This window comes from Heloderma suspectum, chromosome 6, assembly GCF_057233095.1.
Source record: "Heloderma suspectum isolate Gila_16-S chromosome 6, 16-S_ref, whole genome shotgun sequence".
Taxonomy (NCBI): domain Eukaryota; kingdom Metazoa; phylum Chordata; class Lepidosauria; order Squamata; family Helodermatidae; genus Heloderma; species Heloderma suspectum.
In genome coordinates this window covers 26,508,952-26,528,230 of record NC_139463.1, presented here as the reverse complement: position 1 = coordinate 26,528,230, position 19,279 = coordinate 26,508,952, and the positions used below count along the sequence as shown (strand labels likewise).

The 19,279-nt window shown below is 46.4% G+C and overlaps 2 protein-coding genes across 6 annotated transcripts in view; one reads left to right on the top strand and one right to left on the bottom strand.

The window, feature by feature from the left end:
• ZMIZ2 (zinc finger MIZ-type containing 2) overlaps positions 1-9,078 on the top strand; it is a 118,136-nt gene extending 109,058 nt beyond the window's left edge. For 4 of the 5 annotated variants that reach the window (XM_084803874.1, XM_084803875.1, XM_084803876.1 and 1 more), the window contains 4 exons: positions 627-874; positions 1,868-2,040; positions 5,493-5,762; positions 7,279-9,078. In XM_084803874.1, coding sequence (XP_084660000.1) covers positions 627-874; positions 1,868-2,040; positions 5,493-5,762; positions 7,279-7,386 — 799 coding nt within the window. In that variant the 3' untranslated portion in view covers positions 7,387-9,078. Of the gene's footprint in view, positions 1-626; positions 875-1,867; positions 2,041-5,492; positions 5,994-7,278 lie in introns of those variants that run through there. The other variant, XM_084803873.1, reaches the window with a different exon arrangement.
• Positions 9,079-10,212: 1,134 nt separating this feature from the next.
• Positions 10,213-19,279, bottom strand: part of LOC146340578 (uncharacterized) — a 30,853-nt gene continuing 21,786 nt past the window's right edge. Inside the window, exons 3-5 of the mRNA XM_084807242.1 lie at positions 13,678-13,730; positions 11,657-11,761; positions 10,213-10,356 (exon numbers count right to left, since the gene is read on the bottom strand). Of these exons, the coding sequence (XP_084663368.1) occupies positions 10,213-10,356; positions 11,657-11,761; positions 13,678-13,730 (302 nt within the window). The remainder of the gene's footprint in view (positions 10,357-11,656; positions 11,762-13,677; positions 13,731-19,279) is intronic.

Sequence of the window (19,279 nt, the reverse complement as noted above, 5' to 3'; positions counted from 1 at the left end):
GCCTTCCCCAACCTTGTGCCCTTCAGAGGTGTTGGATCGCAACTCCCATCATTCCTAGCCAGCATAGCCATTGCAGGCTGAGAATTATGGGAGTTGCCATCCAACGCCTCTGGAGGGCATCAGGATGGGCAAGGCTGGACTAGATGAAACCTACTAGATTGGGATAGAACTCCATAGAATCCAGGCAGCTGTGGGAAATGGCCCTAGGCAGACCTGATCGCTTGCTGTTTGCGAAGTCCTCAGATCCTGAATACAAAGAGGCCAGTGGACGGATACTCATTTTGAAGAAAGCGCCAAACGAAGAGCCAGTGTGGTGCAGTCTTGGACTAGGACAGGGGAAACCTGGGTTCAAATCCTAGTGCAACCATAAAGTAAACAGGGAAACCTTGGGCCAGCTGGTACCTCTTGGCTTAGCCATCCTCACAGGGCTCTTGTGAGGATAAAATGGGTGAGGTGGGGAGAGAAGAACCATAAGGTGCTCCCTTTTGCTCCTCAGAGGAAGTACGTGATAAAAATGTTAAATCAATAAATACATGTTGGATCAGGAGCCACCAATGTCTCACAGGAGCCTCATTGGTGAACCTGGCCTCTCCTCTGACCTTCCTTCCCCTTGTCCCTTTGTCCAGCTCCGAATACGAGGAGATCACCATCGACCCGACATGCAGCTGGAAGCCGGTGCCCATCAAGCCTGACATCCACATCAAGGAGGAGCAGGATGGGCCGGTGCTGAAGCGCTGCCGCACCATGAGTCCCACCCACATGGTGATGCCCAGCGTCATGGAGATGATTGCTGCCCTTGGGCCCGGCCCCTCACCTTTTGGGCCCCTGCAACCCCCATCTGCCGGCAGCGGCAGCAGCGACTACAGCAGCCAAAGTGAGTCGGCATCTGGGATGCAGAGCGCCCCCTTTGTAGGGGCGAGGGAAAGCCAAGCAGCCCTGTCCTCCGAGGGACGACTCCCTCTCTAGCTCAGCCTTCCCCAAGCTGGCAGCCTCCAGAGGCGTCGGACTTCAACTCCCACGATGGCCATTGGCCATACTAGCTGGGAATGGTGGGAGTTGTAGTCCAATACCTTTGGAAGGCACCAGCTTGGGATAGGCAGTTCTAGCGTGTGGGTATTTTGCACCTTCTGGGTACATCTTCTGGTGCCTGGAGCTGATCTACTACTGATAATGCAGGTGCCACTTTTTTGTCACCAGAAACCAAACGTGTACGTGCAGTGCACTGTCGTTGGATATTTTCATCCTTGTAAGATGAGGATGATGACTGTCACTATTGCTACGTGCCATCAGTGTGCGTGGCACTTTACAGAGTACAAGGGGGCAGGTCCCTGCCGGAGGAGCTTACAGTCCAAAACTCGATACTGGGAAACCAACACAGGATAGGGAGGGGAGGGGAGGGGAGGGGAGGGGAGGCAGGACTAAACGGAGGAAGCACATGTGGATATTTCATTTACATGTACTCAGGCACAGTGACAGCAGGGCAAAGGAACTGAGGGGTGTAGAGAGAGAGAAAAGAGCTAATACATACAGAACAGGCATTAGTTTTGCACTGCCACGGAACCATCTCTGATGCAATCCAGCTGCAGAGCTTTTGATATCAAGTGCTGACCAGTTCCCTTTTTTCCTGTGTGAAAGGGATTCTATGCCTACCATGAGGGGTTAAGAAGTGAGACAGCATCCTGAACCAGCTTCTAAGTTTGGTTCTTGCTAACATTCCTGTCCCACTCTAGTATCTAAAGTACCTTTTCCACCTTTGATCCTTGTGTTATTGTATGAGGAGCATCATGTGTGTTCTAATTTGCACCATACACCTTTCCTACCACCACAACCATCACCTTTCCCAATTTATTTGAATTTCCTTTTGCAGGTTCAAGTTTTTCTGGTTCTGGAAGTTTCCCAGACTCATTCCCTACTGTGAACCCTGGCACGCCGACGTTAAACGAATTCAACCCAGGACCTCCCCCAATCTCATACCAGTCTGACATTCCCAGCAACCTGCTGACTCCTGAAAAGCCACCAGCGCCCCCCATCACTGGGCAGGTCAGCAAGAATCTCCTCAAGTGGGTTGGGAGCGGGGGTATTTGCCTACACCAGCTGTTCCTTCTTGGATATCAGCCCTGCAGCTGTCCGCTCCCCTTGCTTTTCTTGGAAGTACCTGGGACAGCTTGCCTGATTCTACTCCCCACCCCCACCCCTCATGACAGATAACAATCTTGCTGCTGGGGTTTGGGGGAGTCCAGAGCTATAAAACTGCAGTGTAGATTCCAGAAAGATTTAGATGGTTTCTGAAATATGGAAAAAGAGAGCCTGATGGCAAGTGCTGCACTTAGGCTGGGGATCAGTTTGCCCACCTTTTTATCTGTTCAGAGAGGGCAGTGACTTTGTTGGAACAGCCTCAGAAATGGCCTTGGAATTGGACAGCCCTTAGAGGAGATTCTTAAGCCGCCATTGTCAGAGGTTCTGAACATAAAGCCATCAGTGTCGTGCATCTCATGTGACGGCCCTGCATTGGGGCTGCAGGGGCTGCGGGTTTTGCCCACAATTGCAAATGAGATTCTGTTTGTGACTCCCCAGATTGGCCACCAGGGGGCAGTGTAGAAATTGCTGAGCCATGCAGTCCCATGGTTTTCAACTAGGGGAGCCCCAGAGTTTCTCAGAAGATTACCAGGGGAATCCTCAAGAGAAGATCACTAATAACAGAAATAGCTTCCCCAAAAGCTTTCCTGCTGCTGATTCTCCCCTAAAATGAGAAGTATTAGGTATGCTGCAGTATTGATTCATGACAACACGTGTTAACTGTGAGCACTTGAACGACACTTCCCGGAATTCTCTGCAACAATCAGGGGTTCTATGGCTGATGTGCAAGGGGTTCCTTATCAGGCGGCATGATGTGGAAAGAGTTCCCCAAAGCTAAGACTCCTAGAAGGGGCCCTGTCATTGCTCATTAAGGCTGCAGTGATGGCAGCATGTGAGAGCATCTGATCCCAGCTCTGAGGCTCTTCCTCAGTTTTCACTCTGTAGAACAGGGGTGAGGAACATGTGGTCCCCAGATGTTGCAAACTGCAGCTCCCATCAGCCTCAGCCCAGCATAGCCAATGGCAAGGGTTGATGGGAGTTGCAGTTGAGCAACATCGGGAGGGCCACGTTCCCTATACCTGCTGTAAAAGCTGGAAGAGCCCCCACTTCTTCCCCTCGGACAGCTTCATGCTGTTCATCTTAGCCCAGCAAAAGCATATTCAAAATGGGGGGTTGAGAACATCAGGAAGGAGCTTGCAACTCTTTTAACAGCTACTTCTGCTTCTATAGGGGAAAACCTGCCTTGTGCATAACGGTGCTCATGAATGCTCACAGAAGAGAATGCCTAAACCTGTGATCTCTGGGGAGGAGATGAACAAAGCCATGGGACTCGCAGGGCTTCCCCCAACCCTTTCCCTTATACTGCACACTTTGGTTAAAAAAAACCCCGTAGTATAAGAAAGGGGTTGCCTAAGCATAAACACACAAGAAAGAGCCCTGCTAGACCACACCAGTGGTCCACCGAATCCAGCATCCTGTTTCCCACAGTGACTCTGAAGGCAATAGTCTTCCTAGCTCTACTGTTGCACCTGAGTAACTAGAATGCAGTAACATAATCCTCTGAGGATGGAGGTTCCGCTTAGCCACCATGGCTAATAGCTGTGGAGAGACCCTCCCCTTGTGAATTTGTCTAAGCCCCTCCGCCCTTTTTAAAGCATCCAAGGCAGCAGCCATTGCCACATCTTGCGGCAGTGAATTCTATACATTGATGCACTGTGTGAGTACTTTCTTTGGTCTGACCTGAATCTCCTGCCAATCAGTTTTTGTTGGATGACCTCCAGTTCCAGCATTATGGGAGCGAGAGAAACTTCTCTCTATCCACTTTCTCCACACTAAGAAGTTTAATTTATCATGTTCAATTATGTTGTCAGTGGGGCAGTATGCCTCTGAATGTATCAGTTGCTGGGGAACACAAGAGGGCCGTGGGGGTGGGGTGTTGATATTGCGCTGATGTCCTGTTTGTGGGCTTCCTGTGGGCATCTGGTTGATTCACTGTGTGAACAATGCACTGAACTAGATTTGGTCTGATCCAGCATGGCTGTTATGTTCTAATGACACACATGGCCTGCCAAAGTACATATGGACAATATACAAGGAATGCACCATAGCCTCAAAAGAAAATGTCTGTTCTCTAGGGGTCCAGAAGTCATCGAGTCTAGACTTTTCCCAGAATTCCCCAAAACACAGCTGCCGCCACCTATTGATTTATACAGAGCAGTAGGACTTTCCTTTCCTATCCTTCACACACGGGGTGAAATATGCCAGTGTTCAAATCCACCCAGAACAGAACATAGGTATTTAAAAGACTAACATTTATGTATTTAATAGGTCAACATTCAGAAGAAACAATAGCCGACCAGTAACAGTGGTTCCAAAAACCTAACACACCTCTGCTTTCAATAACTTACCTCGCTCTCTTCTTACTCACAACCTGTCTCAAGAGTCTATTCACTGACTAACTTAACTAACTCTGGCTCCTACTTCTTCCCACTGTCTCTCTCTTAACTCAGCTCACTCTCCCTGATTTCCCTTTAATGGTCTCTGTCCTCCTCCTAACTGATTTTCTCTAAGTTCATCCATCATTCCATTCTAGTTTCGGCTGTCAATCATTCCTCCCCTCACTTTTCTGTTACACTTTCCAACTTGCTTATTCTCTTCTACCTACCCCAGATCCAGCGATCTATGCAGTTATCCTTCACCATTCCATTCAGATACCACCTTCTTGAGAGCTCCCAAGATTTATTGGGATTCATGCCCCACCCCTGACTGTCATGTCATGTGTGTACTTATGGATATGCATAAATTTAATTAAATATTTTTCATGGAACATTACCTTTCAGCGCTCACCCAAACTTAGTATCTCTGGTGGCACTGCTGCTTCTCAACACCTCTGAAAAATAGTTTTGCAACGACACACAATTAACTTTAACACATGATTTCAACTACTCATCCCAGGTCTTGCCAAACAGCCCACTCTGACATGAAGCTTTTCTGACACTGTGGTGCAGTGTGGTGGGGTCAAGCTTTCTCTCTGGCCCTGTTTTCCAGTATCATGTGAAGGCGGGAGATGTGCATTCTCCCCACGCAAGAACAGAATACATCTCTCATTCCCATAGCACTCAGAAGTAGAGGAGATGAAGTGTAGATCCCCCATACTGCTACTATCATTACTTCAGTGGAACACACAGAGCTGCTCTCAGTGTCGCTGCAAAATGTTTCTTTTGTGGGCAGTGTGTGGGGTAGGGAGGTTTGGGTGTGAATGTGTGTGCACCAGAGAAGGTATGTGGGGTCTAACAGCACAAAATATAAGACGGTGGACTTCCTCCCCTGTGTATTCATGTGTCCTGAACATGGCTTATGCCGGCTACTGCAGTGTTCCTCAGAGTTTTTTGTCTTTGTTTACTTTGGTCATGTAGATGCCTCCATCCAGTAGGATGGATCCTTCTTCGCACAATCCTGTGCAGCAGGGGCTAAACAACCCCAACCTTGGCAGTCAACCTGGGCAGCAGCAGCAGCAGCAGCAACAACAGCAGCAGCTCCACCACCGGAACCCTCCCACACCACAGTCACGGCAGCCCATGGGACAGTCAGGAAGCCAGGCACACGGAGGGGAACTCGCTTTCAATCCTGGTCCTGGGATGGGTGGGACGCCTGGACCGGTGGAAGGCCCTGAGCCTTCCCTTGACGTAAGCAGCATGATCCTTTCCTTTCTGTGCCAACCCTCCCATCTCTCTTGCCCAGTGTACCCTAAGGGCTTCTCAGAGGCTTTTTATCCCACAGATTTACTGGGGCTTCTGCTTCTGTATTCTTTATGAGAGTAAGACTGCCCCTTTTCACGCACTTCTGCTTTTTTCCCAGGGAGTTCCTTTATCTGCAAGCTCTATACATTTCATTATACAGCCACTAGATGGCGCTGTGTTATGGCTCCACTTCCTCATTTAACAGAGAAATTCCACTCTGGTTATTTAAATAGCTCATTAGCCATGATTTTTTTAAAAAAAGGATAAAGATCAGAAAGCATGGGAGAGGTCCTGGAGCTTGACAACGTCATGTAAGGGACCCGCAAACTTCTGTGCGTTAACCAATCTCAGTCGCAATATAAAAGCACCTAAGGCTGGGAATTCTCTGTGGGCTGGCTTCCTGCTGTCAACACTGTGTAGCCTCCTCTTTAAAGCCCTTTTGATTCACATGTAGGAACCAAACAAGGCTCACCATAGAGCAGCTGCATGTAATGACGCGCTAAAAAAGTGACATATGCAGAAGGAGAAGCCCAAGCCCTGGTTGCCACTTTGCAAAACATCTCCTTCACCACCCCAGCTATGCTGGCAATGTGTATAAATCACAGTGTGGAAGCCCAGAGCCAGACTGCCCTTCAACAGGGGTGTTGAACCTCTTTCAGCCCAAGCGCTGAATTCCATTTTGGAGAAGCTCTTGGGGGGCTCATTCTAGTGGTAGGAGGGGCTGAAGACAAAAGGGGTGGGGCCAAAAATACCAGGATATTTTAGTTTAAGACTCTTACTGCCAATAACTAAGTCTTCGCAGAGACATTTCAACCTCTTTAGAACAGGGGGGAAATGCGCAAAAGCTAGGAAATGATCGGTGGTGGGGCCTGGGGAAGGGTGTGTGGCCATCTGGGGATCCCAGAGTGCCAAATGTGGCCCCCTGGATCTGCCCTGAGGTGCTGCAGCCTTTGAATTGCAAGGCAATTGAACTGATGCTGCCATAGCGGCCTTGCTGCAGGTCATCTCAGGCTGTCCCCCTTTGCCCATGTCAGCAGGCTGCGTCAGTGGCAGCTTCTCTCAAGCTTCTGCAGTGAGGCTCTTGCCAAGCAAGATTCTCAGCTGCTCTGAAGCATGGCGAAACAGCCACAGTGCCAGGACAGCTCCTGCAGTCACTGGAGAAAGGATCAGCAATCCCCATAAGCCACTGCTTTGGATATTTGGTTTTGTCAAATGAGAGCCAGGTTGAGGAACTTCCCAATCAGATGGCTAATCCCCACTGTACCTCATGGCTCTCCTGGCAAGCTGCAGCCCTTAGATTAGCCTCACCGCATCTTGCAAGTGCTTCAGCTGTCTTCTCCCCACTGCCCAAGTCATTGTCCTGACATGTTCTTGAGTCAAGCTGTGCTTGGGATGCTCTTTGTGCTGCCATGTATCTCAAAGAATAAATGGTTAACTCCATTCTTTGTTGTTTTGCCCTCAGCTACTTCCTGAGCTGACGAACCCAGATGAGCTGCTGTCCTACTTGGGACCCCCTGACCTCCCCAATAACAGCAACGATGACCTGCTTTCTTTGTTTGAGAACAACTGAAGCCACCCCTTATGGAACACAGTCAACAAGCTCCACACACCACATACACACATTTGCACATCACACACACACACACACACACTTTTTTCTCTCACAGAATCTATCCCATTGCTTCCCAGGCTCTCATCAAGAGAGAGGCCTTGCCTTGTATAGTGGCGGTGCCCACTGAGTCCTACCAGTGAGTCAGAACAGTACTAAGGCAGCCCAAGGAACTTTAGCCAGGCAGGAATCCCATTTTCTTAGAATTGCCTCTAGCTGACAGAAGACCTCCCGTGGACACTAGAGCAGCTTGCTTTAGCTGTTTTGGGAAATCCTTCCTATGCAGGAGAGTGGGTAGTCCTGGCGGTAGGGACTGTTCCCGAAGAATTCGTTTTTAACAAGTTGCTCAGACTGTGCCAAGGTGCGAGGTCAGCCACACGGCGGCTGTATTGTTTCAACTGATCTGCCCAAGGGACATCCTGTAAACGCACAGCCAGGGAAGGAAGAAATGGAGCCAAACGGCTTCCTGAAATTTTAGTAGAACTGATGACTCTCCCCTTCCTCATGCACATTGTTCTGGATCTGAAAAGTCTTGGGATGGACAGATTTGCCTGGACATGTGAAGCTATAGAATAAAACTGGCTCCTCCTTGTTTATTCACTTCCTTGTGTTTTTAAGCCACAAGCTCCAAGGAAGGCCAGAGATCTACCACGTCTGGAAGAAGTACATGGAGCTTGCTTGCTCTTGCATGTCTCTGGAGCTGGAGACCCGAGGAGCTGGCTCTGCCTGTCCAGACTCCCCAGTCCTGAAATGGAAAAAGCAGCTGTTTCGTCTTACAGCTTCCAGCATCATGGATGTGCCAGAACAAATCCGAATCAGAAAACCTGACCATGGTCCCTGCTCCAAAGGACTGTTTCTGTCAAAGAACCTCACAAGAGCTTGAACTGGAAAACTTTTTTTCCATTTCTTCCCCATGGACTACAGCAGCAAAGAAGTGTAACTCTGGCTGGAAGAACACACCATTCCCTGGACACACAGCCTGACAGACTGTCTCCATCAGTCGATGGATCCATCTACAAGCACAACAATGTAAATAATGTAGAAACACTAAAAGGAAACAAAAGTGAGGGTGGGAGTTGAGAGGGAGGGGAGGGGAGGGAAAGAAATATTTAAAAGCAAGCGCATCACTCTGTTGTATAGTCTCAAGGGCTTCCCAGCCTTGGGGCAAAAGTCCTCTGTATAAATGTGCATAAGCTTCCTAGATTGTAATATAGACCATTCCATATGGGGGCTGCGTGCACCATCCAGAGACTTGATGCCTTTAGCCATAGCTGGGACCTGTCCCTTGCGTTGATGACATTTGTGCGTCCCACCAAAGTAGGATCTGGATGCTGAGAATTAACTCATTTTAAGCCTGAGCCCCAGAAATTAAGTGCAACAAGTCAGTCCAAAACAATGTGTGTATGTGTTGACCTGCCATTCCCCTCCATCCCGCTCAGGAACCTACTTCAGTTGAGGTTGCATTTGGGATGGTGGCAAAGAGGTCCCAAAGGTTACCTGTCTATGTAAAGAATCAAACCATTGTTTGTGGCCGGGTTTCCTGAGCCAGGGAGTCCCTGTGTCCAAGTGCTGACAGCTCTGTTGAGTTTTGTGTATCTTGTTTCATTATTACTATATATTAAAGGATTCTTTTTGGTGGGGCTCACCAAATCACTTGCGTACTGTTGGTTTTGAGGTGTTAGTTCTTGCAACAAGGGAAGATGACAGATCTCTCCCAGAAGCGGTGTGCTTTTCCTCTCTTTCCTTTCCCCCTTAAGAGATGCACAGGCTCATTTCTTGAAGAGTCCATTTTACAGTAAGCTCAAGGCCAAAATTTTAAAATCGGCAGAGAGGTCATGGGAGCCAAGGAGTGATTGGGAAAATGATCTTAATCTTGATATAGCTGTGATAACATCCATAGGTAGAGACAATCTATTAGTAATCAACTTCTCACTTAAAGGCAACAGAGCAGGAAAAAGCTGAGAGCTATTAACCATGGCACTGCAGAGGTATAACTTTGAAGTGGGAGAAAACATTTTGGAGCCAAGTAAGAAGAACCAAAAATAATGGGAGAAGTAAACAGATATTTCAGGGGTGCAATCCTTCTCCAAAATTGCAGTAAGGAACTTTCTGCTCTTCAGAGAGATTCCAGATACCCCTTCCACTCTTACCCGTAGAAATATTTTGCAACCCTAGTCCCTGAATATGGAGCCTGGATTATCCTGGCCATCCCAAGGAATTAAACTATTCCCAATCTGTTAGGCTCCTTGGTCTGCCTAGGAAAGAGGAAGTTGTAGAACTCTTTTAAAAACAAAGAGCCAAGAAGGGAGTGCTTAGGAGTTAAGGCTGTCCCCACAACCACGGGACATCTCGACGTTTTTTTCTTTCACATCTGCTGTCAGAGCTGCTGTGAATCACAGTAGTTAGCACTGGCTAGATGAACAAATATTCTGATATGGTATAAGGCAGCTTCCTGTGTGTATGTGTTGAGTTCCCTTGTCCCCTTTCAAGCTGCTGTCTTACAAACCTCCCTTCAACCACCCTGAACATGCCACCACCTTGGGAAGAGCTTTCAGCAAGATGGACCAATGGTTTGACTTGGGATAAGGCAGCTTCCTACCTTTGTAAGCAGGCTGGAAGTGAGAATTATTGCAGCAAACTCCACAAGATTATGTTGCCAATGGTTCTGAAGTGCCTAGGTGCCTGTGGACAGTAGTCAGAACACCCCCAATCAAAGTTTCATGCAAGATGCAGAAGGATCAGAGCTCAGTGGCAGAGCACTTGCTTTGCTTGCAGAAGGCCCCAGCTTCAATTTTTGGTACTTCCAATTAAAAGGAATACAGAGCAGGTGACAGGGAAGACCTCTGCCTGAGACTGGAGAGCTACTGCCAGCCAGACAATACCACAAGGGCGCACAGCCTCTTTGGCCTTGAGGGCCACATGTGGTGTCACCTGGGGGCCACACATCTCAGCACAGAGGGATGGGGAGGTTTAAACCACCCTTCTCTGCCCATTGAGATCTAGGGATTGTTTTGGGGAGGAGGTCAGAACAGTGGCAGAAAAACAGCTCTCAGAAGCAGAACCACTGGGGGTTGGGGACAAGCATCAGTGCTGGTTTGGGAGAGAAGTGGCACTGTGGAAATCTCTGGGTGGAAATTGGGGTGGGGGGATTCAGGGGCAGCAGGACATCCATCGGGGCCACATCTAAAGCATTGGGGTGTGTGAGTTATGCACCTCCACAGTACTGGGATAGGTGGACCAATAGTCTGACCTGGTATGTGGCAGCTTCCTATGTTCCCATGATACTTTGTGATCCAGGGAGGAGAGACTAGAAGACGTTGTACCCAGGCCTGTTTCCAACAGGGAGTTGGATAGTAAGTAAAAGCAGATCGCAAAGTAGCTGAATACTGAAATCCATACAAGAGCCAGATGAGTGCAAGAAAAGAAATGGAGGAACTAAAAGACCAAGGGAGTGTGGTACCAGGGAGGGTGCGGGGGAAGAATGAAGTATCGACATTTGCTGGAATGTTGAGCAGCAACGGAGACTTGAAAGGCACCTGCATAGGGAGGAATTTGAGCAAGATGCTTCTCCAGAGAAAGAGAGAAGGAGAGAGAAATGAGTGGAATGCAGTTTTTTTTTTTCTGTGCAGTGAGAATTGCAGAGCAAAAGGGAAGCAAATGCAAGAAATAAATCTTGCCTACCAAAAAGCTGAGAATGTGCAGAGAAGACTTAAGCTCCAGGAAGGCCTTTTTTTCTTTTCTTTATTATTAAATGGTAAGGTCACTAAAGACTAAAATGGCTGCATATCAGTTGTTTAGAATTACATCTTTCCCCAGCAAGGCAGGGTCTGGGGTCTGCACAGCAACTTATTAACAAACATGTAGAATGCACAATGGAACACGTAACAGTAGCTCAGAGCATCATCCGGGCCAAGGTGTGTGTCCTGGGGTCTACTGGATTTAGCTATCAAGTGGTCTGATGTTTTCTGAAAAGTCCTGGAGGATCAGGGAAGAAAGGCAGACAAATGTGCCTTTTTTAAGGTAAGAACAGAATTCCTGGAAATGAGTTGACAGGCTGACCTCTGTCTCTAATGATATAGAGGAAATTAATGCCAAGGGTGATAAAAAATCACTAAGCCGCTAGAAAGACATAAGAATTCCCAGGCTGAAACAAAGCAGATTTCCAGCATGTTCAATCAACAATGGCTGTCAGATTCTACTTCGGAGAAGCATTATTGTCAGCATTAAATACCCTTGCAGAGTTGGAATGATCTGCTCTCTTTAATCCCATTAGCAGTCCCTCACCACCACTGCTTCCCCAGAGACCCTTCAGCGCTTGCCTGCCTTCACATGCAGCCTGTGAACGAAAGAGAGCTGCAAGAGGTCATTTGGTTGATGACTCAGCTCATAACTCAAGAGCTTCTTACATATAGGTCAGGTAACCACTGGGAATCTCGCGTGCCCTCCATTACATGGCCTACCAATATCCATCAGTAACATACCAGTTAGTAACATATCAGGTCACAACATAACCCACCTTGTGTGATCCAAGATGAGGTCCCCTGCTTCTAACTTCCATATAGCCTTATATTAGTGTTAACTGTAGACCTACACTGCAGCCAGTGGTGACCTTCCAGTGACCATGTCCTGGGGTTCCTGTCAACTTGAGGGCGCTACACCATCCCATCTCTACTCATCAGGTAGGCTTTAGCCTATCAGAGTAGTGATGGTGCTGAAATGTAAATGGTGTCCTCCACAGGATAAAACAGCCCACATGATTTCTCAAACCAAGAATCCAAGAGAAGGTCCCAATCTTCGGTTCTTCTGACAGTTATTCCCTAGAAAAATATCTGCAAACTCTCCCTTATGCAGCTATTGAAAACAACCAGGAATTCTTTGCAACGCATGCAAAAGCCTTCTATGTACAGAGCACATTTCACTTGCTGAGTATTTTTAATCCTTGTTTCTCCGGAATGTATATGAGATGCGCTCAGTAAGAAATTTTTAAAAATTCACACATGCATGCATGTGCATACACACACACAGACGTGAAGAACAGGACTACATCGTTTTCTCCTGACAACCAAGCACTGCCTAGGCTTCTACATCACCTACTAGGCCATTCCCATTTCATTGCTATGTTCTGGTTCATTCCTCCCTCCCTGGAAAGAGCAGATCTGGGTCATTCACTACATACATACGCACACCTCAGGGCATGAGCCTGTGCCTCACTGAAGGATTTTTTTCTCAGTCACAGCATCCAGAAGCTTCCTACGAAAAATGGAGAATGCCTATCAGCTGCCTAGTCTGGAGCACGGTAGAAAATTCCCCTTTCCATGCCATTCAGTTCAATGACATTCAATTGATAGAGGGAGAAAGCAAAGGCATTTGCCAGAAGTTTGTTGTTGCTTTTAAAAAGGGCAAGCCTCCGGTAGCTATTAAGTGTGAGAGGCACCCAAAACAGGAGTAGGCCTTATATTGCTGGAGATAATATTCTGTTGTGAGAACAGTAGCAGAGTCCTGAGGGATCAGACCAAAGACCTTTTTAGTCCAGCATTCTGTTCCCACAGTGGACAACCAAATGCCTCAGGGAAGCCCACAAGAAGACATGAATACAACAGCACCCTCCCACTTGTGTTTCCCAGCGACTGGTATCGAGAGGCATGCTGCTTTTGATACTGGAGATAATAGATATAGCCATCATGACTAATAGCCATCAATTGCCTTATCCTCTATTGTTCCGTTACATTTCTGGTCAGATAACATGCTTTATCAATTTCTCAATGTTCTTCTGAAGTCACCGTTTTTTGTTTATTCTTTTTGCCTCACATTTGATGTGAATCCAACTCCTGGTAACTACGAAGGAACTGCCATTTATTTTAGGGATACAGGAGCAAAATAGGTTTCTGTCTTGTGGTTCTTTCTTGTTATCATACCAGCTGTACTGCTTCTTGGGATGTGCTTTGTACCACCCACTTCCCCATTCTTAATTTGGCATCATGGGTAGTGACTATCTGGCACTGCACATTTTATCCACTGGGAGAGCAACGACATACTGCAAGTGGCTCCATTTGCTGAATGTCATTGTGTTGAAAAGCCAAGGTGCTGCAAACTCAGTTTATGACTGGGCAAATCCTGGAAAGAATTGGTTTCCCTTCCCTTTTAAGTTATCCTGCTAGAACTGGACTGAGGATGCAGCTGTTCAAATGTTGCTGAGTAAAGCTTAACATCTTTCAAGTATCCATTTCCCAAAACAGTGGCTTCAAGACTTGCCTGTAGGTTGGGGAAGCTTCCATGGGTGGCCGTTAGAGTTCCATCAGTGGTTGCTGATAACAATGCACCACAAAAGGCTTAAAAGGCTTCACTTCCAGGTCACCAGGAGGGACGGGTGAGACTTTCATTCAGTATATCTAATTATATATATAATGTAATAAAATTCACAAATTCTGCATAAAATAGGTGGAAAGGAATGAGATATTAAAAAATGTGGGAGAAACCAAAGCTGCCATCCGTCCATTCAGAGGGCTTTGAGTACTTAACATTTAAAAGTCTGGGTTTGAATCCCTGTGTATTCAGCTTCATTTATGGTGCTGAGTTAGAGCTGCCACCTCTGACAGGCTTCTTATCTTGAACAGCTACATAGCAGCCAGGTGCAGTATGGGCCTCTCCATGCTAGGAATAGCTGTACCTATTGAATATGGCCAGCGCAGGTGAGAATTCCATTTGGTTATTTGATAAGAGTTTACCAAAGTTTGCACATTTCTTTATAAATGGGATGGAAATAACTTGAATTTGGGAGAAAATTTGAATGTGAGAGAAAACTAAAGTGATCCATCGATCCATAGAGCAACTGGCAACATGAAATGGGTCCAAAGCAAAGGCTGTGTTGCACTGTTTTCTTAAAGCTGGGAAACCGATGATTTAAAGTTTGAATGCTTCAAGGAATCAAGGTACTGTAAGTTGCGGAAGGCAGAATGCTGCAGATGTTCTCACATGGCTCCATCTGAAAGGTATTTGCCAGGGATCCTGTTGACAAGAGTCTCAGCCTGGCAATTCAGTGGTCTACGAGTCAGTAACATCATAAAATCTTGGCAGCTGCTGGGTGGATTAAATCAAAAGCTCACCCATCACATACTAGGGCTGCTTTGCATGCCTGACTGCAGTGACAAGCGCTCCCCCAGGGAACAGATGGCTACAACTCAGCTTAAAATGACAGGTACAGGCATGGTGCTTCTGCTATGGGAAGTGGGGAGGGGGGATCAAGGGAACAGGTGGGGGCCATATGCCCCTCTCACTTCAACCAGGTCTAATCCCTAGAGATTATGTTTGACTCCCTCTGAAAAATCCACCATGCAAGAGGAGTTCACAGCTACAGCTCTTGACAGGAACACAAGGAAGGTTCATGAAAGTACCATAGGAGCTGTGTTCACCTCCCTCATGCTTATATCCTGTATTGACGTCCCCTATGTGGTGAGATGTTACCCCAATTCTATCCAAACAACTAAATTATCTCAAATAAATAACTAGGAAGTACAATACTACTTGACTTGAATACCAGTTGCTTGGGGGCAAATCAGGATGCTAGACTAGAGAGGCCTTTGGTTTTATCCAGCAGGGCTCTACTTACATACTTATGAATTCCCCTTTGGTGAAACTTTTTTTGAAAGCCAGGATGTTCTTGGCAGTTTTTGTAGCTTCTGTTTCTTCTGGATGAGACATTGAAAATACTTTACAAAAGTGTGCCAAAGAAATGATGGAAGTGTGTCACCTCATTCCGATGCTGTAATAACATCAGGTGGATAACACTGGGAATCCCTGACTATGTATATCTATCCCTTGTGATGAGCATCAAGGCTACAGTTCAAACTGTAGGCAATAAACAGTTCTTGGCCAGTAAAGGGTGATCCCACTCACTCAAGCTTGCCACTGGCTGTTTCCAACAGGAAGAATTATTAACAGTTCCTGTTCAGGTTTAGATTTTTCCGGGGCAACATTAGTTTTTCGTAGCTCTGGGATTCTATGGTCTCTCAGTCAGCTTGTTCTCCTGGCTTGATCCTTTGGTTCCTGACCCCTGGCTTCCACTCAATGGCTGCCTAGGGCTCAGCTCTGATAAAACAGTCTAGACTTTGACTCAATCTGTTGTAAGGTAATTAGAACAGCCATTTAGTAAGTGTTTATTTACCATCATGATGTGCCTGTAGCCACTTGGTTACCCAGGTGTGCAATGTCCTGTCAAGTGTTCAGAATTCAATCATAGAGCTTCATCCTACGAGAATCCAAAAAGCAGGGGAGCGGTACATTTAAATTACTTACTTGGCAGATGGTCATCTGTGGCCCAGCAGTGTAATAAATAGTGGCTGGAAATCTCTTTTATTAAGCAAATTACTAGCTAATGGTTCAGAATGGCTGGTACAGGATGTGACCTAATGGTTAGAACATGGTCTCTTGACGCAAAAATCTTTCTGGAATATCCTGAACAGAAAAAGCCACCAATGTGAGGTAGCTTGCACCCTTTCCAGCCAAAAAGAGAGCATTTTGTGTTTGTGTGCATTACCTCAGGTGAGGGGGATAAAATTTCTGGATGCTACATTCAATAAAACTCCCTGCAAGTAGAAAGCTAGTGCAGCATATGCACTCCAGGCCAGGCCTTTTCCCCTCTATTAGGTTTCTACTGGCAGGGAACTGAGTTTTTTACTAGGGGCGGAGCATTTTGAAACTATATCCTCCACCTACATTCTGTAGTGGTACAGCCACTTCAGGACTTTGGCACCTTATTCTGACACAGGTGTAGACCCAAGGCTCTTGTATCTCATCTCCACTCAGGATGGCTTGGCTGGTGGACCTTCTATGGGCTGTGTGTGTTTAATAATTCATAACTGATTCAGTTATTTGCTATTAGTGGGGATGTAACATTTGTGATACAGGCCTCAGATCTTGGAAGAAGAGACTAGGTCAAGGGTGGGCAACTCATCCTTCAGACGTTTTGGCCTACTACTCAGCCCTAGCCAGCATAGACAAGGGTGAGGGATCACAGGAATTGTAGGCCAAAACATCTGGAGAGCCACAAATTGCCCACCCCTGGACTAGGCCTTCTGTTGACAGTGATGCAACCAGTTTCCAGGGTATGTTTTTCTAAGAGTTTTCTTCCTTTCTTTAAAAGAATCTAACCAGAGCCAGCGCTACCATTAGGCAAAATGAAGCATCAAGTAGTGGATGCTGCAGTGGGGAGGTGTGGAAAGATGAAAGACAGAGCTGTGCATGCTCCATGGCCTGCCCTATACCCCCTAAGCTAGCCAGCTGCCCTCAGATGCGATGGATGGATGCCATGTTGAAGGAAGATTCAATTGTCAATCCAGTTGGCTTCTGTACATGGAAAGGGGTGGGGGCGCCATCTTGTCATTTGTATGTTGAAGGCCAATGAGATAAAGTTTCAGGCAGCAAAATGTCTTGGGCAGGCTTTATACACGTCACATCAGGTTGCTCTTGTGAACAAGTCATGGTGGCCCACTTCCCCTCCCCCCAATCAAGTAAATGATTCAGTTGTTAAAGAGGCTGGTTTTTACTTAAATAGCCATAATTAACCTTAACACTGTCCTATTCCCCCAACATCTGTCCAGTGACAATACATATTCTTGTCTTGGGCTACGTGGCAAAGCAGTCACTTTCAAGGCAGTCCGCTAGCTAGCAGAACTTGGCAACGTTCAGATTTACAACCAGCATTTCTCATCTACCAATTTTTTTTGTTTAAATAACATTTTAACATTTGTGCATTTCAAACCTAGCTCTCAAATGCTATACTTTTCAGAAAGTCAGGATATTACTAGAAAACATTGTCACAGCTGGTACCCAAACATGGAAGTTTTTATGTTGCAGGCTAAAGGGGCAACGCTGTGGATGATAAGCATTAGAACTGGATACAAGTTTACATAGCAAGCTGCCTTTTATGAGGTCAAACTCTTTGTCTATCTAGCCTGGTACTGCCTGCTCTGATGGGCAGCAGATCTCCAGTAAAGGCCTTTCTCAGGCAGAGAAAGGCCTTTACCATCACCTGCCAGCTAATATTTTTTAACTGGGGGTATAGAGGATTGAACCTGGAATCTTCTATGTGCATGGCATGTGCTCTACCACTGAGCTATGGCCCGTCCCCCTACACATTTGGGAGATGGAACTGGTCCATAAAGTGAGAAAATAGGAACTGTAACAATGAAAAGGCATGGAGGTGGATGCTGGGGTGGGGTGGGGGAGAGGCAGGCATGTGCAATCCATGCAGCTGGTAAGTAGTCAAATCAACAAAGGAAGCTTTGGATTCCTTTTTCTTATTCTCTCAGTCTCAAAGGCCTAGATCTCCTTCCCCCAAAAGAAAAAATAGATTTTTGTCTACACCCTGGTTTTCTTGTGCTGCCTGTGGCTGTCTCCCCCAACCTGCTTCACCTTGTAAGAAGCCTTCCCACTCCCAATTCCCGCTGTAACTGCATCTTCATGTTTTCTGAGGTCAGCCACACGGAGACAAGGAAGCACTGCCTGGTAGCTTCTACTGCTCAGCCCACAGGCCCCTGCACTGCTGAGAAAGGCTTTTAGCATATCTCACACGTCTACCACTTTGGCTAATTAAACATGGGGCTTCCCAGGGCTCACGCACACCAGTGAGGGCTCCCATCCCATAGCAATAGATATTTGCTCATGGAAGACTAATGTTGTTACTACTTGCAGTACCACAGCTCAGAATTCTGGGGTGTGTGGAGGTTTTTCTTTCTAGGGAAATTTAAAACCAGTGCTCCTCCCCATGCCCAAAAGCATAACCGTTGTATTTTGAATAGCACTAATAGTAATATAGCCCACCATAGCTTCTCAAGGTAGGTTACTGGGGAGTGGGGGTGGGGAGATATTGAAAGGGTCCCTGCCCTTTGATGCCTTGATCATTTTGTTGTGTAAAGTGCTGTCCCATCCATACACATTCATGCTTGCAATATCTCTGGCAGAGGTGGCTACCGCTCTGTTTCTTCAGCTAGGGAACAGATTCATGGAGAGACCAGAAGGATTCATACTGAACTGGGATTTGAATCCATCTCCATACGGTATTACAGTGGCTGTCAGTGGGTTTAACTTGGCAACCAGGACAGCAACAACATATGTCCACCCCTTGCATCTTCTACTCTCCTCTGAATGGGTTCTGATCAAGTGGGTTTTGGCCAAGAAGCAAGATATAAACCTAAGAAATAATAACACAAATGAGCACGGGACTATCAGGTGCTTAACAATAGCCATCCACTGTTTAACATTGGCATACTGCCTCTGAACATGGGAAACTCCATTTTCTGGCTAACATCCATTAAAAGATCTGTCTTCCACTAATTTTATTTATTTATTTATTTCATTTCTATACCGCCCAATAGCCGAAACTCTCTGGGCGGTTCACAAAAACTAAAACCAAACAACACACAATAAAACAATTTAAAATATATAGAACATTAAAACCACAATATAACAATACAACCACAATAAAACCTAGCAGCAGTACAGGAGTTTAAAATACAGATTTAAAACAGCAAAGATAAAAATTTAGAAAGCTAAAATGCCTGGGAAAATAAAAAGGTCTTCACCTGGCGCCGAAAGGAGTACAATGTAGGCGCCAGGTGAACCTCACTAGGGAGCTCATTCCAGAGCCGGGGTGCCACCAGTAATTTGGCTGGTGTGTGCTTTTTAAAACGCTTGTGGCCATCACATTTTTGGGCAATTAGAAGTCATGAGTAGATTATATACCGTTTTATATTGGGCTATATTCTGTAGCTCCTCTCATTTCAGGAAATTCTTTATAATGCCCTACTACTGTAGTACCCCTTCGTGGATCACTGCCTTGTTGTGGCGAAGGGGCTTG